The 14,363-nt window shown below is 46.9% G+C and overlaps 3 protein-coding genes across 3 annotated transcripts; all 3 read right to left on the bottom strand.

Moving 5' to 3' along the window:
- Positions 1-2,675: 2,675 nt before the first annotated feature.
- Positions 2,676-3,459, bottom strand: DFJ58DRAFT_742476 (uncharacterized protein; the record flags this gene model as incomplete). Its single annotated transcript, XM_041387198.1, has 2 exons — positions 3,209-3,459; positions 2,676-3,149 (listed from the first exon to the last, which is right to left on the bottom strand). A coding segment is annotated over exon 2 (303 nt), but the record flags the coding sequence as incomplete, so codon positions are not given.
- Positions 3,460-4,461: 1,002 nt separating this feature from the next.
- DFJ58DRAFT_63204 (uncharacterized protein) lies at positions 4,462-5,881 on the bottom strand. The gene is made up of 9 exons (XM_041381215.1): positions 5,740-5,881; positions 5,438-5,682; positions 5,295-5,371; positions 5,085-5,243; positions 4,987-5,037; positions 4,917-4,932; positions 4,819-4,868; positions 4,655-4,770; positions 4,462-4,601 (listed from the first exon to the last, which is right to left on the bottom strand). The coding sequence occupies exons 2-9, from the start codon at positions 5,603-5,605 to the stop codon at positions 4,552-4,554; spliced, it is 687 nt and encodes a 228-aa protein (XP_041248602.1). The 5' UTR covers positions 5,606-5,682; positions 5,740-5,881; the 3' UTR covers positions 4,462-4,551.
- A 3,407-nt stretch (positions 5,882-9,288) lies between these two features.
- On the bottom strand, positions 9,289-10,484 carry DFJ58DRAFT_63192 (uncharacterized protein). The gene is made up of 2 exons (XM_041381213.1): positions 10,202-10,484; positions 9,289-10,144 (listed from the first exon to the last, which is right to left on the bottom strand). The coding sequence occupies exons 1-2, from the start codon at positions 10,415-10,417 to the stop codon at positions 9,500-9,502; spliced, it is 861 nt and encodes a 286-aa protein (XP_041248601.1). The 5' UTR covers positions 10,418-10,484; the 3' UTR covers positions 9,289-9,499.
- Between the last annotated feature and the right edge of the window lie 3,879 nt (positions 10,485-14,363).

Here is a 14,363-nt window from a genome sequence, read left to right as displayed (position 1 = left end):
TGTACGCTTCAATTTGAATACCATCTGTTTGCTATCGACGTCCCAGATGATGATGGCTCCATCTCCTCCACCACTCGCAATTCGTCTATCATCTGGCGATACAGTGACTGAATCCACACGGTCACGGTGTCCCTCAAATGGCCTTCCCACCAACTTGAAACCTCTCTCCTTCCACGTTCCAGATTTGCAAGGTTTTATCATCTGAAGCAGTGACGATCCGTTGACCGTCTTTGAAGAACGCGACTGCCAACACTGTCGTCATGTGCATTAGTCCCATCGAGCGCCATTCCACAGTAGAATCTCCTATATTGCGTAATCCTGACATATCGCTAACCAGGGAGATAGACTGTCAGTAGCGATTGAAGTCGACGAGGAGCGACTCTGTGGTTAAGTCGTCGATTTTATGTGTCATGAGAGGTCGTGAGTAGAATTGGATATCTGGACTCTGCCCATAACCCAAATCATGTAGGCTTTTTATATATCATTTGTACCATACCACAGCATACCACAGCATGAATCTCATTTTGGTCCAGAGGGGGGATTAATGGTTGATGAACTTTTCGACATCGGATACGAAGGCTCGGCCTCTTTAGACCAAGTTTTGCATAGGTTTTCATTTGAATAAGCGTCGAGGGGTGCACAAATATCGGCAGCTGTATGGTACGGGTGAGCTACTCTTCAATTCGTACCTTTCTGATCACGTACCAGCAACAGCCTTCGGTCCTTATACAATCAAGAGCCCTAGGATGGACGATGCTGTGGCTCGCCAATCAACGCTTACAAAATCAGCGTGTACAGTTTGAAGAACAACAACTTCAAGTACTAGGCTTTATGCATTGCGGTCATAACAGCGTGCCTGAGTCTTCTGTTTCCATGTCCTCTCTAAGCGCTATCTTAATCTAGGGAAATATTATGTTGTATCTTCACCAGATATCAATATTCACGAATTCTCATCTAGGATGTCTCTACCTGTGCGAACTGTCAGATGCCTGTCACCACCACATTGCAAATGGAAGATTCTGCACTCACTATTTTTGGCATTCTTATGATACAAAAGTCCGATGATTGAGGCAGAGAGCGAGAAGGTGCGCATGAAGCGACGGATTGCCCGAAGAAGAAGAGCAGGTATAGTGAGTGACTTCCTGTGATCCGGATTCTCATATGAAAACAAATTTGAAAATGAATCTGTAAGAGAATCTGTGCAAAATACTACCGCACGCCAATAGATTATAATGCGGAATATTGACCGTCTTCACGTCCACTACTATGGATGATCTGACAATTCAATTTCTAAAGAACGAAGCAGAATTGCGACAGGAAGAAGACGACGACGAAGAAGCTGCGCTAGCTAGCCGTTGCTACCACTGTCCTAGTTGGTGTTGACCACTACAGTCTGCTACACTTAATTTCACGACTGCAAATGCAAAGGACTCACTTGTGCGATACTGGAGTGTGGTTGCCAATCACCGGGGTGGTCTGGACCTGCAACAGTCAGTGCAATCCCAGGCACAAGAACGCGAGGATCCTGTGCAGAAGTTCCAGATTGGGTGCTGGCCTTAGTGCCACACTCGGGTCCGCACCAAAGCACCACGACCAGGCCGGTCAATGAGCTATATTAATGGAGACTGATCAGATGCCTGACTGCAGTGCTCATAATTACAGGGTTGAGAGTGGAGAATTATTTGCGGGTCGTTGCGTCTAATTTTGAATCATGAGGGATTTGCTGAAAGGCCCCATATAAAAATAATATTGGTCTTGTGGTACAGCAATTTCAAGTCGTGGTGAGACGAGAGCAGCCACGGTCAACGGCAGCAAAATCAGGCACGTGCGAATGAAGAAGGAATGTAGATAATTCCCCGAACCTGAATATCCAAAATCAGATCTCCGATGGTGCTCCTGCGGTATAGGAACCAGTGACTGAAGATTGGACAGATAGGAGATGCCGATTGACCTCGTGCCACCAGTATAGTTTGGAAAACTCTGAATATAGAACTCTACTGAGGTAAGGGAGCCTGGAAAAGACGATGCGAGCAACAGCTTCACCATCCGCTAAATCAGATCGTGTCAAAATCAACTGTTGTAGGGCGGTATGCTGAAATGACTCGGTTTCAGGATCGATATCGATATTCACGGTGTCCATTGATATCTGCAGGCAATACAAGTGGGGTCATTAACGGAGCGCTGCAAATAACCCGCGGAATGTAACGGGTGTCATCTGCTGGTCCTCTAATTCCAACGAGCATATGTACGGCAACTTTGACATGGCTTCGAAAAGAAGGTCGTTGTCGATGAAAATGGAGCGCTGAAGACTGAGGCGCAGGTGTCGGAGCTGCGTGAAACAAAGGAGATGTATAACTGCCGTCAAAGAGTTGCCTGAGGGCTCCTGCACTTCTGGACCTGAATAGATGATGGTGGTTTCGAGTGTCTGGCACGCTTTGCACTGGGATAGTGCAAGAAAAAGCTGGTCAGCCTCCATCCACGGCAATGCATCGACATCCATGTGAAACTTTTTCAGTGAGGGGAATTCTGAGTGTTGTATGAGCGTTATGACGTATGCAGCTGTATCTGAGCGGAACTGAAGAGTCGCGAGGTTGAGGAAAGGCGTGAAATTGAGATTATGATTGTTAAGATCCAACTGGGGGGACGGAAATATTCTCCCCCCCCTTGCTAATTACGATTTCGAGAAGGGTATGGAGGTTGGACAGGTGCTCCCATGCAGCCAGGTCGAGGGGAAGACATGTCAGAGTAACAAGTTGCTTGCACGAACGGACACTTTGAGACAGAGAGGACAGCTTATCTGCAATGTCCTCCATGGATACCCAATCCAAGGACTCTATGAATAAGTGCTCCAAAGCAGCACGAGTCATCATTAATATGAAATCTGGATCAATGTACTGTTGGTGACAACTACGCAGCGTGGGGGACAGAAAGAGATGCGAGTAGTTAGTCGGACGTAGAAGCGCGAAGAATATTGACATCAGTCTGGGAAACAAACATGTCTCGCTGGGAAAGACTGGAAGAAGATGAAAATGGGTGTCGGATTTTATACGTATCGAGCGCACACGGATGGCGTGACGCAAAAATTGATGGGTCTCGAGCTCAGACAACGGTTCGAGGCCCCGAGAGGACCAGTCGCGGAAGTAAGTAGACTGTGTTTAGATGCTCGGTGAACCTATGAATAAAAAGGGTACGACTACTTCACACCGACCTTTTGATATATTATTTGATGTAGCCTCGTTACACAGCCTAGTAGTGGATCCAAGTTCTCTATGTCAGTCCAATGCTAGCGCTCATTCATTGCATGTTCGTGAAAGGCTTTGCATGTCGTTGCAAGCGCTGCAAAGCATCTCAAAGGTACTCAGCGATCAGGGAATCGGAAGAATCGGAGGAATCCAAGTATCTCTAGAAGAACATCGGGTACAAGGAGAGCTCGATGCATCATCGATGTCGTCGCTGCAGACTTCATGGCAAGCTTACTTGCAAGGTCATTCAAATGCATCGAAAAGCCTGCGGCTTATCTACACGAACAAACAACGGAAAAATCCGAACAAGTTTCTCTCCACTTGTTTTCGAGTTGAATTTCGCTCGCCTCAAATGACGAATGTTAATGATTAATGATTCCTGGTCTGATTTCGCTGATGAGTTCACATTTCTCTTCTCGCTCGTGATGTTGCTCGCCTCGTAATATTTCATTGCTATATTTTTGTGCGTTTCAGGAGATTACAATGAAAGTTTGGACAATTCTGAACTACTCGCCTCGAGGCTCTCGCGATGTTCAAAGCTAACGATAGACATCTTTGTTGCGGTTGGAGGTGCCCTATCAGTTATACGTCCCGTTGTTCACATTCCTGCCATGACAAAGTGAGTCCTGCTTTTTAAAATGACGGTCGTCGATTTTCAATTCACTCGTCAGTTTTAGGAGAACGAGGACTTCTTAATGTGGTTCTTCAGCCCCTGAACTGCTATTTTTTTGACCGGGCTACAAGATCCGCTGTCCAAGTCAAGACGACGTAGCGCTACTCCCGTTTATTGACACGTTTCACACACCATCTCCAGAAGTTCAATCAACTACTCACTCACTAGCGGTATGATTATTGGTTCCTGCGCTATTAACATAGTATGTGAGTATCCTAACACTCGGTCCTTCAGCACACAGGAACGGAGGCGTCGTAAGTTTGCTATGGACAATGCAAATTACATCCAGCTTGATTCGGTTCTCAATCGCGTCCGACGTCGGACGCGCCAAGAGGAAGACCAGCGCATGTGGTCTGAATGCGGTTATGACGGCGTGTCGCGAAGTTCCGAGGTACCTGAGACGTTAGAGTTTTCACAGCCAGCTCAAGATGATGACCAGTCTGATCTGGATTTGTGATCAGCAGTGGGTCGATGGTCTTTGGTCATGTCCAATGTTTTCTCGAATTCTTTGCATTTGGCTTTACTTCATTGATTCGTCTCACCGCACACAGCACTTGTAGCATTATACTACTCCAGCATCTTCACTTGTCAATGAGACGAGCAAAGAATCAGGAAATCCAGGGAAAAGGTCATTTCTCAATCGATCGTAACGGTCAACAACTTAACAATACCATCTAGAGCGATGCCTGACAGTTGACTCTGATGTCAGATAAGCAACTACTTAACCGATCAAACTCACCATGGTTAATACCATTAGAGCCAGCTGCGAGGAGACCAGTGATGTTTTGGGCGGTGGTACTGTATTTGACCCCATGGAACCATGTTTCACCAACTGCTGCTGACACCAGTTGGTCGCTGAAACTGGATTGGTGATCCGTTCGTTACAGTCACGGAGTTACTTACCGGCCAATATTGTACCCATCTGGCACGATATCATGATGTTTTGATAAGGGCTAATGGTGGCGTTCAGCTGTGCAACACAACCCTGTCGAATTACGCACCTCCTCTCGAGACACGCTGGCATATCAAGTAAGATACTAGTAGAACAATAGACAATTTAAGGATGCTTACGCTAGGAAGAGAGCGCCACTGTCTGCCGCAGTGCCGTTCTGTACAAAAATACTGGGCGAATATTATCACCACCCTAGATCACTAGTCGATAAATTTACCGAAAATGATTTCCTCCGACAAGGCTCTCGAGACATGTTCCGCCTCCTGCGCTTCCATAGTCCTGGCGAAGTTCAATAGTTTGATTGACCCATCCATTTCCATCTCCCAAGTCGGCGGGCATAAGACCACCTAAGTGGAGGCCGAAACATTCTTCAGAACTATCACAAGCAAATAAATAAGACGCAGTCCACAATTATTTCCACGCTTACAATCCAATAGCACGGGCAAAATTGAGAGCTCCGTCAAATGTCAGTACAGCGGGAGAGCTAAGCCCAGAGATGATGACCTAAATTTTTGGAGTCGGTCAGGCCATACATTAGGTGAGGGTGTCGTGATAATGAAAGAGAAATACATTCATAGGTTCACCGGCTCCATCGCCAGCATTGATGAGCATCGATCCGCCTCCGGCAGTCGGGTTATAATAAGCAACACCACCCCACTTGTCCATCCAAGGTGATGACACTGGAATGAATTGTAGATATGGCATCACAAAACCAAGTAAAGCATTTATAAGATGCATCTTGTTGATGAATGATGAATAACGTCGAGTCTTATACGTAGATCAAGAGGAAGGGGATATAACATAGCATGACACACCTCAACGATTTTATACGCATTAGCTCGGTGGGAATGACGTGCGGAAGTAGCACGCACCAGGTTAGGAAGCGAATGAAGCCGGTTCTGCGATTATACAAACCAGTGTTGTCGGCACGGGTATAAGACAGCCGTTTCATTTGTACACACACGTTCATTGATTTCAATAGATCCAAAATCAAATCTAACTCCAGAGCGAAGTCTGACAGACACTGGATGGGCGGCGGTTTGGATGCGGCCAAAAAGCTCTTGGTGAGAAGATCATGAGGCCCTGGGCCAACTCTGGGCCGAAGTTCAGGCACCTGTGTTAAAGAAGGTTATTTAAAATTTGAACCTATCGAGTATTTCATGATAGGATTTCGAAGAATCCACGAGTGAAGATCTCTCTAATGAGCACAGAATCAGTTTATGTCGATCAGCGAATGATGATTCGACATGTTGCCAACTCAACATCAATTAAGGCATTTATGCAGTTAACTTGAAGACAATCGGACCATCGACACCAAGCTAGGTAAGAGACCAAAGCGCTCTATGATATGCGTACGGAAAGTGAAAGGACTTTCAAGAAGGAGTCTGCGTCACAAAGGAATGAATGTTTCAACTTGGCTTGTTTTCGGAATTTCCTACTTCTGAACTTCACAGAATCCATATATGGAAATGTGTTATCGCAGTCCTCGAAACTCAAGTTATTCTGGGACTGAGCTAGAATCTACAAGACATGTCGTCATTGAGGAAAATACGTAGCTAGTGCAGGTACCGCTGTACGACCCATTTGCACTGGACACTTGTTCATGGCCAAATCTGCGCTGCCTCCGTTATTCAGTTACTGATCTGCTGGGGACCTCGAGCTCCATACCGCCACCGCAGTAACTTCAGACGGATATACTTTACGTGATGCTGCAAGATTCGTGACAGGGCCGGGCCCTAAATACCTATCAGTTGGACATCAATACTACATGCACAATCGAAGTAGTGCGGTAGAAACGTTGTACGACACAGACACAAACGACCTTTCGGCTAGTTGCTGAAGCGCTGGCCAGTCGACTAGTCAACGCTCGTAAGCTCGCGATCCACTTGAAACGGCCAATCGTTTGCGTCTGTGCAGTGTGATCTGAAGTTTGAACTGTGGAATACGTATAGGTCACTTACAGTAGAGATGTTCATCTTTTGCCCATATTTCAAAGATTGATAGCGACTCCTGGCAGAAAAAGTTCTGAATATCTTGTCAATCAAGGACCTGAAATGATCGAGGTGATTCCGAACCTCGCGCCCCGTGTTCGCATGGTTGGAATCCATGGGGCTGTGGTAGATCGTGTTGACGCAAGGGAGTGGCATAGAGAAGATGACATGAACGATATCTTCTATATCCACTACCTCAGCTCGATCAAGCATTGGACTGCATTATGGTGTCGTTCTATATTGGACATCCTGTCAGCTCCTATGATTTCACTGGATCGAGTATGTCGTGACACGATATCATGGGAGCTAACAACCTGTCAGTGCAACGCTCCCCCACCTGGAGCACCCGGTGAACTGGCCATATAGAGGACATCGTAAAAAAAAAATTCAGAAAAAATCTAGAGATCGATGACTCAAAGTATTCATCTCTGACTGCGAATCCAGAATGCTAATGTTCACCCCTCAGACCCAGACCCCACCAAGCTCCCCTGATCTCATCGACCAACACCAACAAACTGGTTTGCACGATGCCGGTAGATGAAATCACGGGAGCTCCCAGTGCCAACTTCAAGCTCGACCTCCACGTGGAGCACCTTGAAGCGCTTAGCGGGAAGACTCGGACTCGCCATAAAAAATACAAGCCTTCTCGCTGTCCGCGATATCAGCGAGCTCTGTGATATGAAGAGAAGATTTACCACCGAGGATGTAGAACTGGCGCTTGGTGCGATAGATACTGGGTGCTAAATAAATGATGGGTGAACTTTCGCAATGGCATCGAGGTACGCGCAATGCCAAGTTGTGCATGGGATCGGATCGAAGGGAGGGACCTGCTATTGCAATGTATGACGTGTCGAATATCCGGAAACGGAATGTACATGGCATGCACCATATTGTCCTTAGTATCGATGGTGCGTGAACTCATGCATACTATGAGTAAACATCCATACCTCGGCGTCTCGATCCAGAGCCCGGCTAACACTTCCCTGTATCTGAGGTGCGTCTCGAATTCCGCGATGATCAGCACAGTAAACGAGTTTTTCGTCCATGTGAAATACTAGATGCAGATCATCCGTCAGGAAGCAGCAGAACGTGGGGTCTGACTCCTGCCTAATGGAATCTCCAGCACCAGTGGTGCGGTGGGCTTCATATGAAATTCATCGGGTGCCTCCGAGGTGATGGTGATGAGCTGCTCATCGATGGCACAGTTATAACTGTCAGGATGTGCGTCGCTCAGAGTGAAGTCAGGTGAGAGGAGGGAGGAGGAATGGTCGGTCAGTGTCTTGAGAGACTCACCTTTAAGTAGTTCGCATGGTTTAAGGGACAAATCCCATCGTAGTAGATCTTATTGTTGTATAAGACAGTCGTTCGTCGTGTTTGGCTTCGTTCGACTCGGAATTCTGTTGGTAGCCAGGAAGCTGACTGTTGTGGCTATGGAATTGTCACTTAAATCTTCGATTCACTTACAAGTATACAATGATGGAATCACTCACATATAGGACAACGGTTTGTCCGAGGGTTTGGGCGTTCGTGGTTGGCTGGTTCGGGATTCTGTGACGGTTTGGGCAACTGCTTGTTTTTTAGCTGTTGAATTGACATTTCAAGGCACTGATTACTCACAAGAACGCGATCGAGGATCCTGCACAGAAGTTCTAGATTTTGTGGAATTCGGTGCTGGTTGTAGACTTTTAGTGCTACACTCGGGTCGCCGCACCGGAACGCCACTTTCAGGCTGGTCGATGAGCTACAACGGAGACAAATCAGATGCTTGACTGCAGTGCTCGCAATTACAGTTATAGAGAGCTCTTCCGTCACCGTAATATTACAGGGCTGAAAGTGGAGAATCATTTGCGGATCGTTTTGAATCACGAGGGATTTGCTGGAAGGCCCGATATAAAAAATGGTATTGATCCTTATTGATCTTGGGGTACAGCAATTTCAAGTTACGGTCAGACGAGAGAAATAATTGCAGCCACAGTCAACGGCAGCACGTGCGAACGAAGAAAGAATATAGATAATTGCCCGAACATTAGTACTTGAGTATCCAAATCAGATCTCTGATGGTGCTCCTGCAATACAGGGACCGGTGACCAGAGAAGATTGGAAGGATTGGAGATGCCGATTGACCTCATCCCACAAGTACGATCGGAGGAACTCTGAGTATAGAACGCTGTTGACGTAAGGGAGCATGGAGAAGACGATGCGAGCAACAGCTTCACCATCCGCTAAATCAGATCGTGTCAAAACCAACTGTTGTAGGGTGGTATGCTGAAATGACTCGGCGTCAGGATCGATATCGATATTCACTGTGTCCATTGATATCTGCAGGTTTTGCAAGTGGGGACATTGACGGAGCGCTGCAAGTAACCCGCGGAATGTAATGGGTGTTATCTGCCGATCAACTAATTCCAACGAACGTATGTGCGGCCACTTTGACATGGCTTCGAAAAGAAGGTCGTTGTCGATGACAATGGAGCAATGAAGACTGAGGCATAGGTATCGGAGCTGCGTGAAACATAGGAGGTGTGTAACTGCTGTCAAAGAGTTGCCTGAGGGTTCGTGAACTTCTGGACCCGAACAGGCTATGAAAATGGTTTCGAGGGTCTGGCATGCTTTGCACTGGGATAGTGCACGAAAAAGCCGCTCAGCCTCCATCCATGCTAAACTCTTTCAGTGAGGGGAATTCTGAGTGTTGCATGAGCGTTGTGATGTATACGGCTGTGTCTGAGCGGAAATAAAGAGTCGCCAGGTTGAGGAAAGGTGCGAAATTGAGATTATGATTATTGAGATCCAACTTGGGGGACGAAATTCTTCTCCCCGTCTTGCCAATTACGACTCCGACAAGGGTATGAAGGTTGGACAAGTGTTCCCATGCAGCCAAGTCGAGGGGTGGACCAGTCAAAGTTACAAGTCGCTTGCACGAACGGACACTGTCAGACAGCGAGGACAGCTCATCCGCTATGTCCTGATCAAAGGACTCTATGAGTAAGTGCTCCAAAACAGCACAACGAGATATGAAGTCTGTGTGAATGGACTCTTGGTAACAACAACGCAGCATGGGGGACAGGAAGAGATGCCAGTAGTTAGTTGGATGTTGAAGCATGAAGGATACCGACATCAGTCTAGGGAACAAGCATGTCTCGTTTGGAAAGATTGAGAGAAGGTGGAAATGGGTGTCGGATTCTATACGTATCGAGCACACACGGGTGGCGTGACGCAAGAATTGATGGGCCTCGAGCTCAGATAATGGTTCAAGGCCTTGAGAGGACCAGCCGTGAAAGTAAGTAGACTGTTTAGATGCTCCGTGAACCCACGAATAAAAAGAGTAAGACTACTTCACACCGACCTTTTGGTATATTATTGGATGCAGCCTCGTCACACAGCCTAGTAGTGCATCCAAGTCCTCTATGTCAGCCCAAAGCCCATTCATTGCGGGTTCATGAAAGGCTTTGCATGTCGTTGCAAGTGCTGCAAAGCATCTCCAAGATAATCGGCGATCAGGGAATCGGAGGGATCCAAATATCTCTAGAAGAACATCAGGTAGAAGTAGAGCTCGATGCATTATCGCTGCAGACTTTCGAAATTTCAAGTTGCAATTACTACATGCATGCGTGCTTGTTTGGCAGCTTGTCGCGCACAACAGACATAAACAACCGGGTAGCTATTTTGACGCGGTCCTGCCGCGCCAGTACTAGCGCAAGTGTTGCTACATACGACTCCCAGAATCCAGATCAAGTTACACGGATTCATGGTCATTCCTTCGTTATTTTATTCATAATAGAGACACATACTACTAGCTACATCAGCCAATAGCTATTTTCTTTTCAGGCTCTCTCAGTGGACCCTCTGTGAAGCACGTCGGGCGCACATTCTTCAGCCGGCAGCGAAGGGCAACGTTTCATGGGCACAATTTCTTCTTCAACTGTCAGCAAAGGAGCTACAACTTGGGATAACTCGTCTGAAGACGTGGTATTAGAGTTATCGCTAAAGAAGGGGCCACGCTGTCAATTTAGAGACCTAGTATTGAATAGAGCAAGTTATATTTTCTTATTGCCCGGAATAGACCCGTCTTCATTTTCTGAAACGGTGGAAACAGCATCTGGTATCACGAAGCCACCACTCGAGTCACGGCTTTATCTTGGGATAGTCTCGTAAAGTGAATGCGACCTTTTGCTTGAAAGTGTCCATATCCGAGACCGACAACAGGGCAAGGCAGCTCTGAAAGTTGTCTGTACTCGCCTTGCCTTGTGACCATGTCAGATCTATGTTTTAGTGTCAGAGGCAAGCAAAGACTCATGGAAGCTTAAAGCATGTGACGGCCGAGTAGTCTGTACAGAGGTCGGGAGATAAGCTATTATATAACCCTGTTCTACTTGCCAAATTTGAGTTCGCAAAGAGCATCAGTCGAACGGCGCACCTGAGCAGTTCAAGTTATAGCCGGGGATGAGGTCAACAACACCCAGCGGTTGATCTGGATGATTTCGATCCCCTCTCTCGCTGGGATAGAAAAAGTTGAATATGTATTTGATTAAGTCCTAGAAGATGGTTTAAAACGAGTGCACTCCGTATCTCAAAGCACTCACGAAAGTCATGGTATATATGGATTTCCAGAAGCGTGATACCGGTTCTTCTCTAGGCCATAGGAGACAAAATAAAAGGAGTTCAGCTGGAGAGATGATTTCTCGGAGACTCGGAGTACTCGTAGAATGATTTTATTACTGTCTACTTTGTACGACGAGTGTTGACTCGGACGTGCACTGACGCGGCGTGTAAGTGGGCCTCGACTCGCGCGTGACGCGTCTAAACGCCATGTTTGTATCTGTTTTGAGTGAATTTGGACTTGGAGTACTCGCTCCTCAAAATCTGAGAAGATCATTATGGCGCCACGGATTTGCTTTTGCCAGCTCAGTTGACTGGGATACCATAATCACTGCTAGCTAGGGCTGTGTATCAGGAACTCCAATCATCAGCAGTCAGTGCAGACTACTAGTCACAAGGCCAAATATCCTTCTCTTCCGAGTCCGTTCCTTTTCTTCGTACACTGTTTCCTCACCGAGCTGCAGAATTTTTGCTCTCAAGATATCGAATCATTACCCGAGCACGAGGCCTTTCAGCTCTTTCGTCATGCCGCCTGTGCACACTCATTGAATATTCCAACCATCGACATTTTCATCTTCTAGAGCCCGTCATATTATATATCGAGACATGCGTATTCTTGCTGTCGTTAAGCCGGACGGCTCAAAATGCGATAGTTACACATCCTATCCCTTATGCTGTTGGCCCTTCATTCAGATCAATTGGAATCTGTTGTGCCACGTGGATAGCTCAACGATCCTGGCCATGGAAGACGCACTGGCAGTACATTCGCTGCCCGGCTTGAACATCTGCATTGTACGCAGCCTGACTCGACAGCATGGAAGCACCTCTCCAATCTCCCCACTCTGCATACAGTAGCGATCTGTATCGGATTTTTTTTATCCGTTGAACTGGCATAATCTCAATTTTCATCTCTCTTTGATTTCACAGATATTCTTTTTTTGATGTGGAGACGGCTGCAAACACGTTCCCGTCGCTACAAGATTTCCTGGGGCATGTCCACGTTTTGCACCGGGCAGAAACCGACCAGCTCGTTCTTTCGTTCACTGGCACAGTGAAAAGCATGCCGTTCTCCTTAATTGCGTTGGAAGGATATCAGGGATTCTCAGGCAGCTTGACGGTGATCACGCAGTTCCCTTTCCTCATTTACCTTTATAACAACCTTCTCATGGAAGCTTTTTTCAAGTTGGATGCACATCCGCGCGTTGTAATTGCCGGCCCGCATCTTGGTCCCCACACTGTTATATTCCAAGGGTCACTTACCGCACTCTGTCTATGTCTATGCTTCCACTTGCATATCCTGCCAATGCAGTGGATGCTGAGACTATCGATATCACTCCCGAAGGCGATTCATTCCAGCACAACTCCCTACACATGATGGGTGCTAAAGCTGCCGCTCGTATCATTTTCTCGATGCTTCTCTGTTCCCACGTAATTACCTAAGAGCATGACAATGCCACTGGAAGCTGCCTCCCGACGGCCTGGTGCCGTGATCTTCTGCGATTATTGGTCGCCAGATTACAGGAGCAGCCCCTGGGCTCAGATTTATATACTGATGCCCTTCGGTGGTTATCCCTGAGTACCCATCAAATCTTGCCACGCGTAGATGGGACGAGCGAGGGAGGTCATGTCCAGGCCTGTGGCCTGTACCTGCGCTTGTGCAGAATGTTTTTTGTATCACCGTCACAAACTTACGCAGGCCATCCAACATATGCAGGTTTCGTTGTTTGAATCTGCGGATCATCAACCAAATTTTCAAACGACTTAACATTGACGAGGTAGATTCCAGTTTTTATTTGTTGCTTGAACGACCATTGGTTTTGGCAGTCACACATTTCATGTTTGGACTTTGAGCCTCGCCATTTTTACAGGTCAGTTGGTTCGGTTTAGAAAGGTGACAAGGAAATGATGTGGTGCCCACTGCACTGCACTGCCGGCACGAATTTACAATTGTTGTTCCGCTGCCGTAGCGTTGCTGATGCCGGCGCGGCTGGCCTGTCCTCTTCTCTAATCCCCTTCTACGTTTATTTTTGTACGCACCACAGTGGTCTCGAACGTTGACCTCGAGTATACATAGGTCAGAACCATAGAACAAAGCTATACCATAGAAGGAATTCATCTAGCGGCAATCAGCATTCAACGTTCCATATTGATCCTCGGCCTATACTCGTTGAACTTACTAAGCCAGGTCCGGCCCAGGGGTGATGTATATGCGCTATTACAGCAACGTTCCATTCTGCTCCACCCGAGGTCATTTGCGCGCTGTATCTCGGCTGACTCGGACAGGTTGGTGTCAAGTATTGGATCCTGGGCGTATCATTATTTTATGCCTCAACTTGAAGGCTCCATCACTGGTTGTATTACCGAAAAACGCTCAACCCACGCAGTCAACGCTATGCTCCGATGGACGATTGCCCCTCCACAGTGCCTAATACACAGCTATTTGGTACAATATTTGCTGTTTGGCCTCTTGCATGTGGTGATTCACCATATGTAAATATTGTTGATGAGGCTATTACTGTGATAGTGCCTCGTTACTCGGGTCAGTGGGACTCGGGGGTCAACACGGATCCGTGTTTAGATCTCGAAGTTTTTCAATTATAAATTCCCTGTCCGGGCGTACAGCTATAGGTCGGAACTTGGGGATAGGGATGTAAGTACCAAAAAAAATATCGGACGGTCTCCAATTCAAATAAGTACTCTCGTACCTGACGAGTACATTTACAGTCTGCGCTCATTTGTGGGGATCACAGTTCCGTTCCATCAAGTAGCTCACATGCACTCTACACTGCAGATACGTTTCGCCGTAGTGACCAAGCAACTCTCATATCATTCATCAAGCCCACACACGTTGGACATGGCTGCTCATTCAACATGTAATATCTTTTTGAACATTTCCAACTGTTGGACAC

Source organism: Suillus subalutaceus (assembly GCF_016647625.1).
Source record: "Suillus subalutaceus strain FC151 chromosome Unknown DFJ58scaffold_12, whole genome shotgun sequence".
Taxonomy (NCBI): Eukaryota; Fungi; Basidiomycota; class Agaricomycetes; order Boletales; family Suillaceae; genus Suillus; species Suillus subalutaceus.
The sequence above is the reverse complement of the archived record's forward strand: the minus strand, read 5'-3'. Positions and strand labels throughout refer to the sequence as shown.

Excerpts from the sequence above, each read along its gene's own strand:
- DFJ58DRAFT_63204 (XM_041381215.1), bottom strand. The coding sequence starts at position 5,605 with ATGCATCTTATAAATGCTTTACTTGGTTTTGTGATGCCATATCTACAA. Across the intron at positions 4,771-4,818 it reads GATGGGTACAATATTGGCCG|CGACCAACTGGTGTCAGCAG; the intron begins GTAAGTAACTCC and ends ATCCAGTTTCAG. Across the intron at positions 4,602-4,654 it reads CTCTAATGGTATTAACCATG|GCATCGCTCTAGATGGTATT; the intron begins GTGAGTTTGATC and ends GTCAACTGTCAG.
- DFJ58DRAFT_63192 (XM_041381213.1), bottom strand. The coding sequence starts at position 10,417 with ATGCATCGAGCTCTACTTCTACCTGATGTTCTTCTAGAGATATTTGGA. Across the intron at positions 10,145-10,201 it reads ATCCAATAATATACCAAAAG|TCTACTTACTTTCACGGCTG; the intron begins GTCGGTGTGAAG and ends GCATCTAAACAG.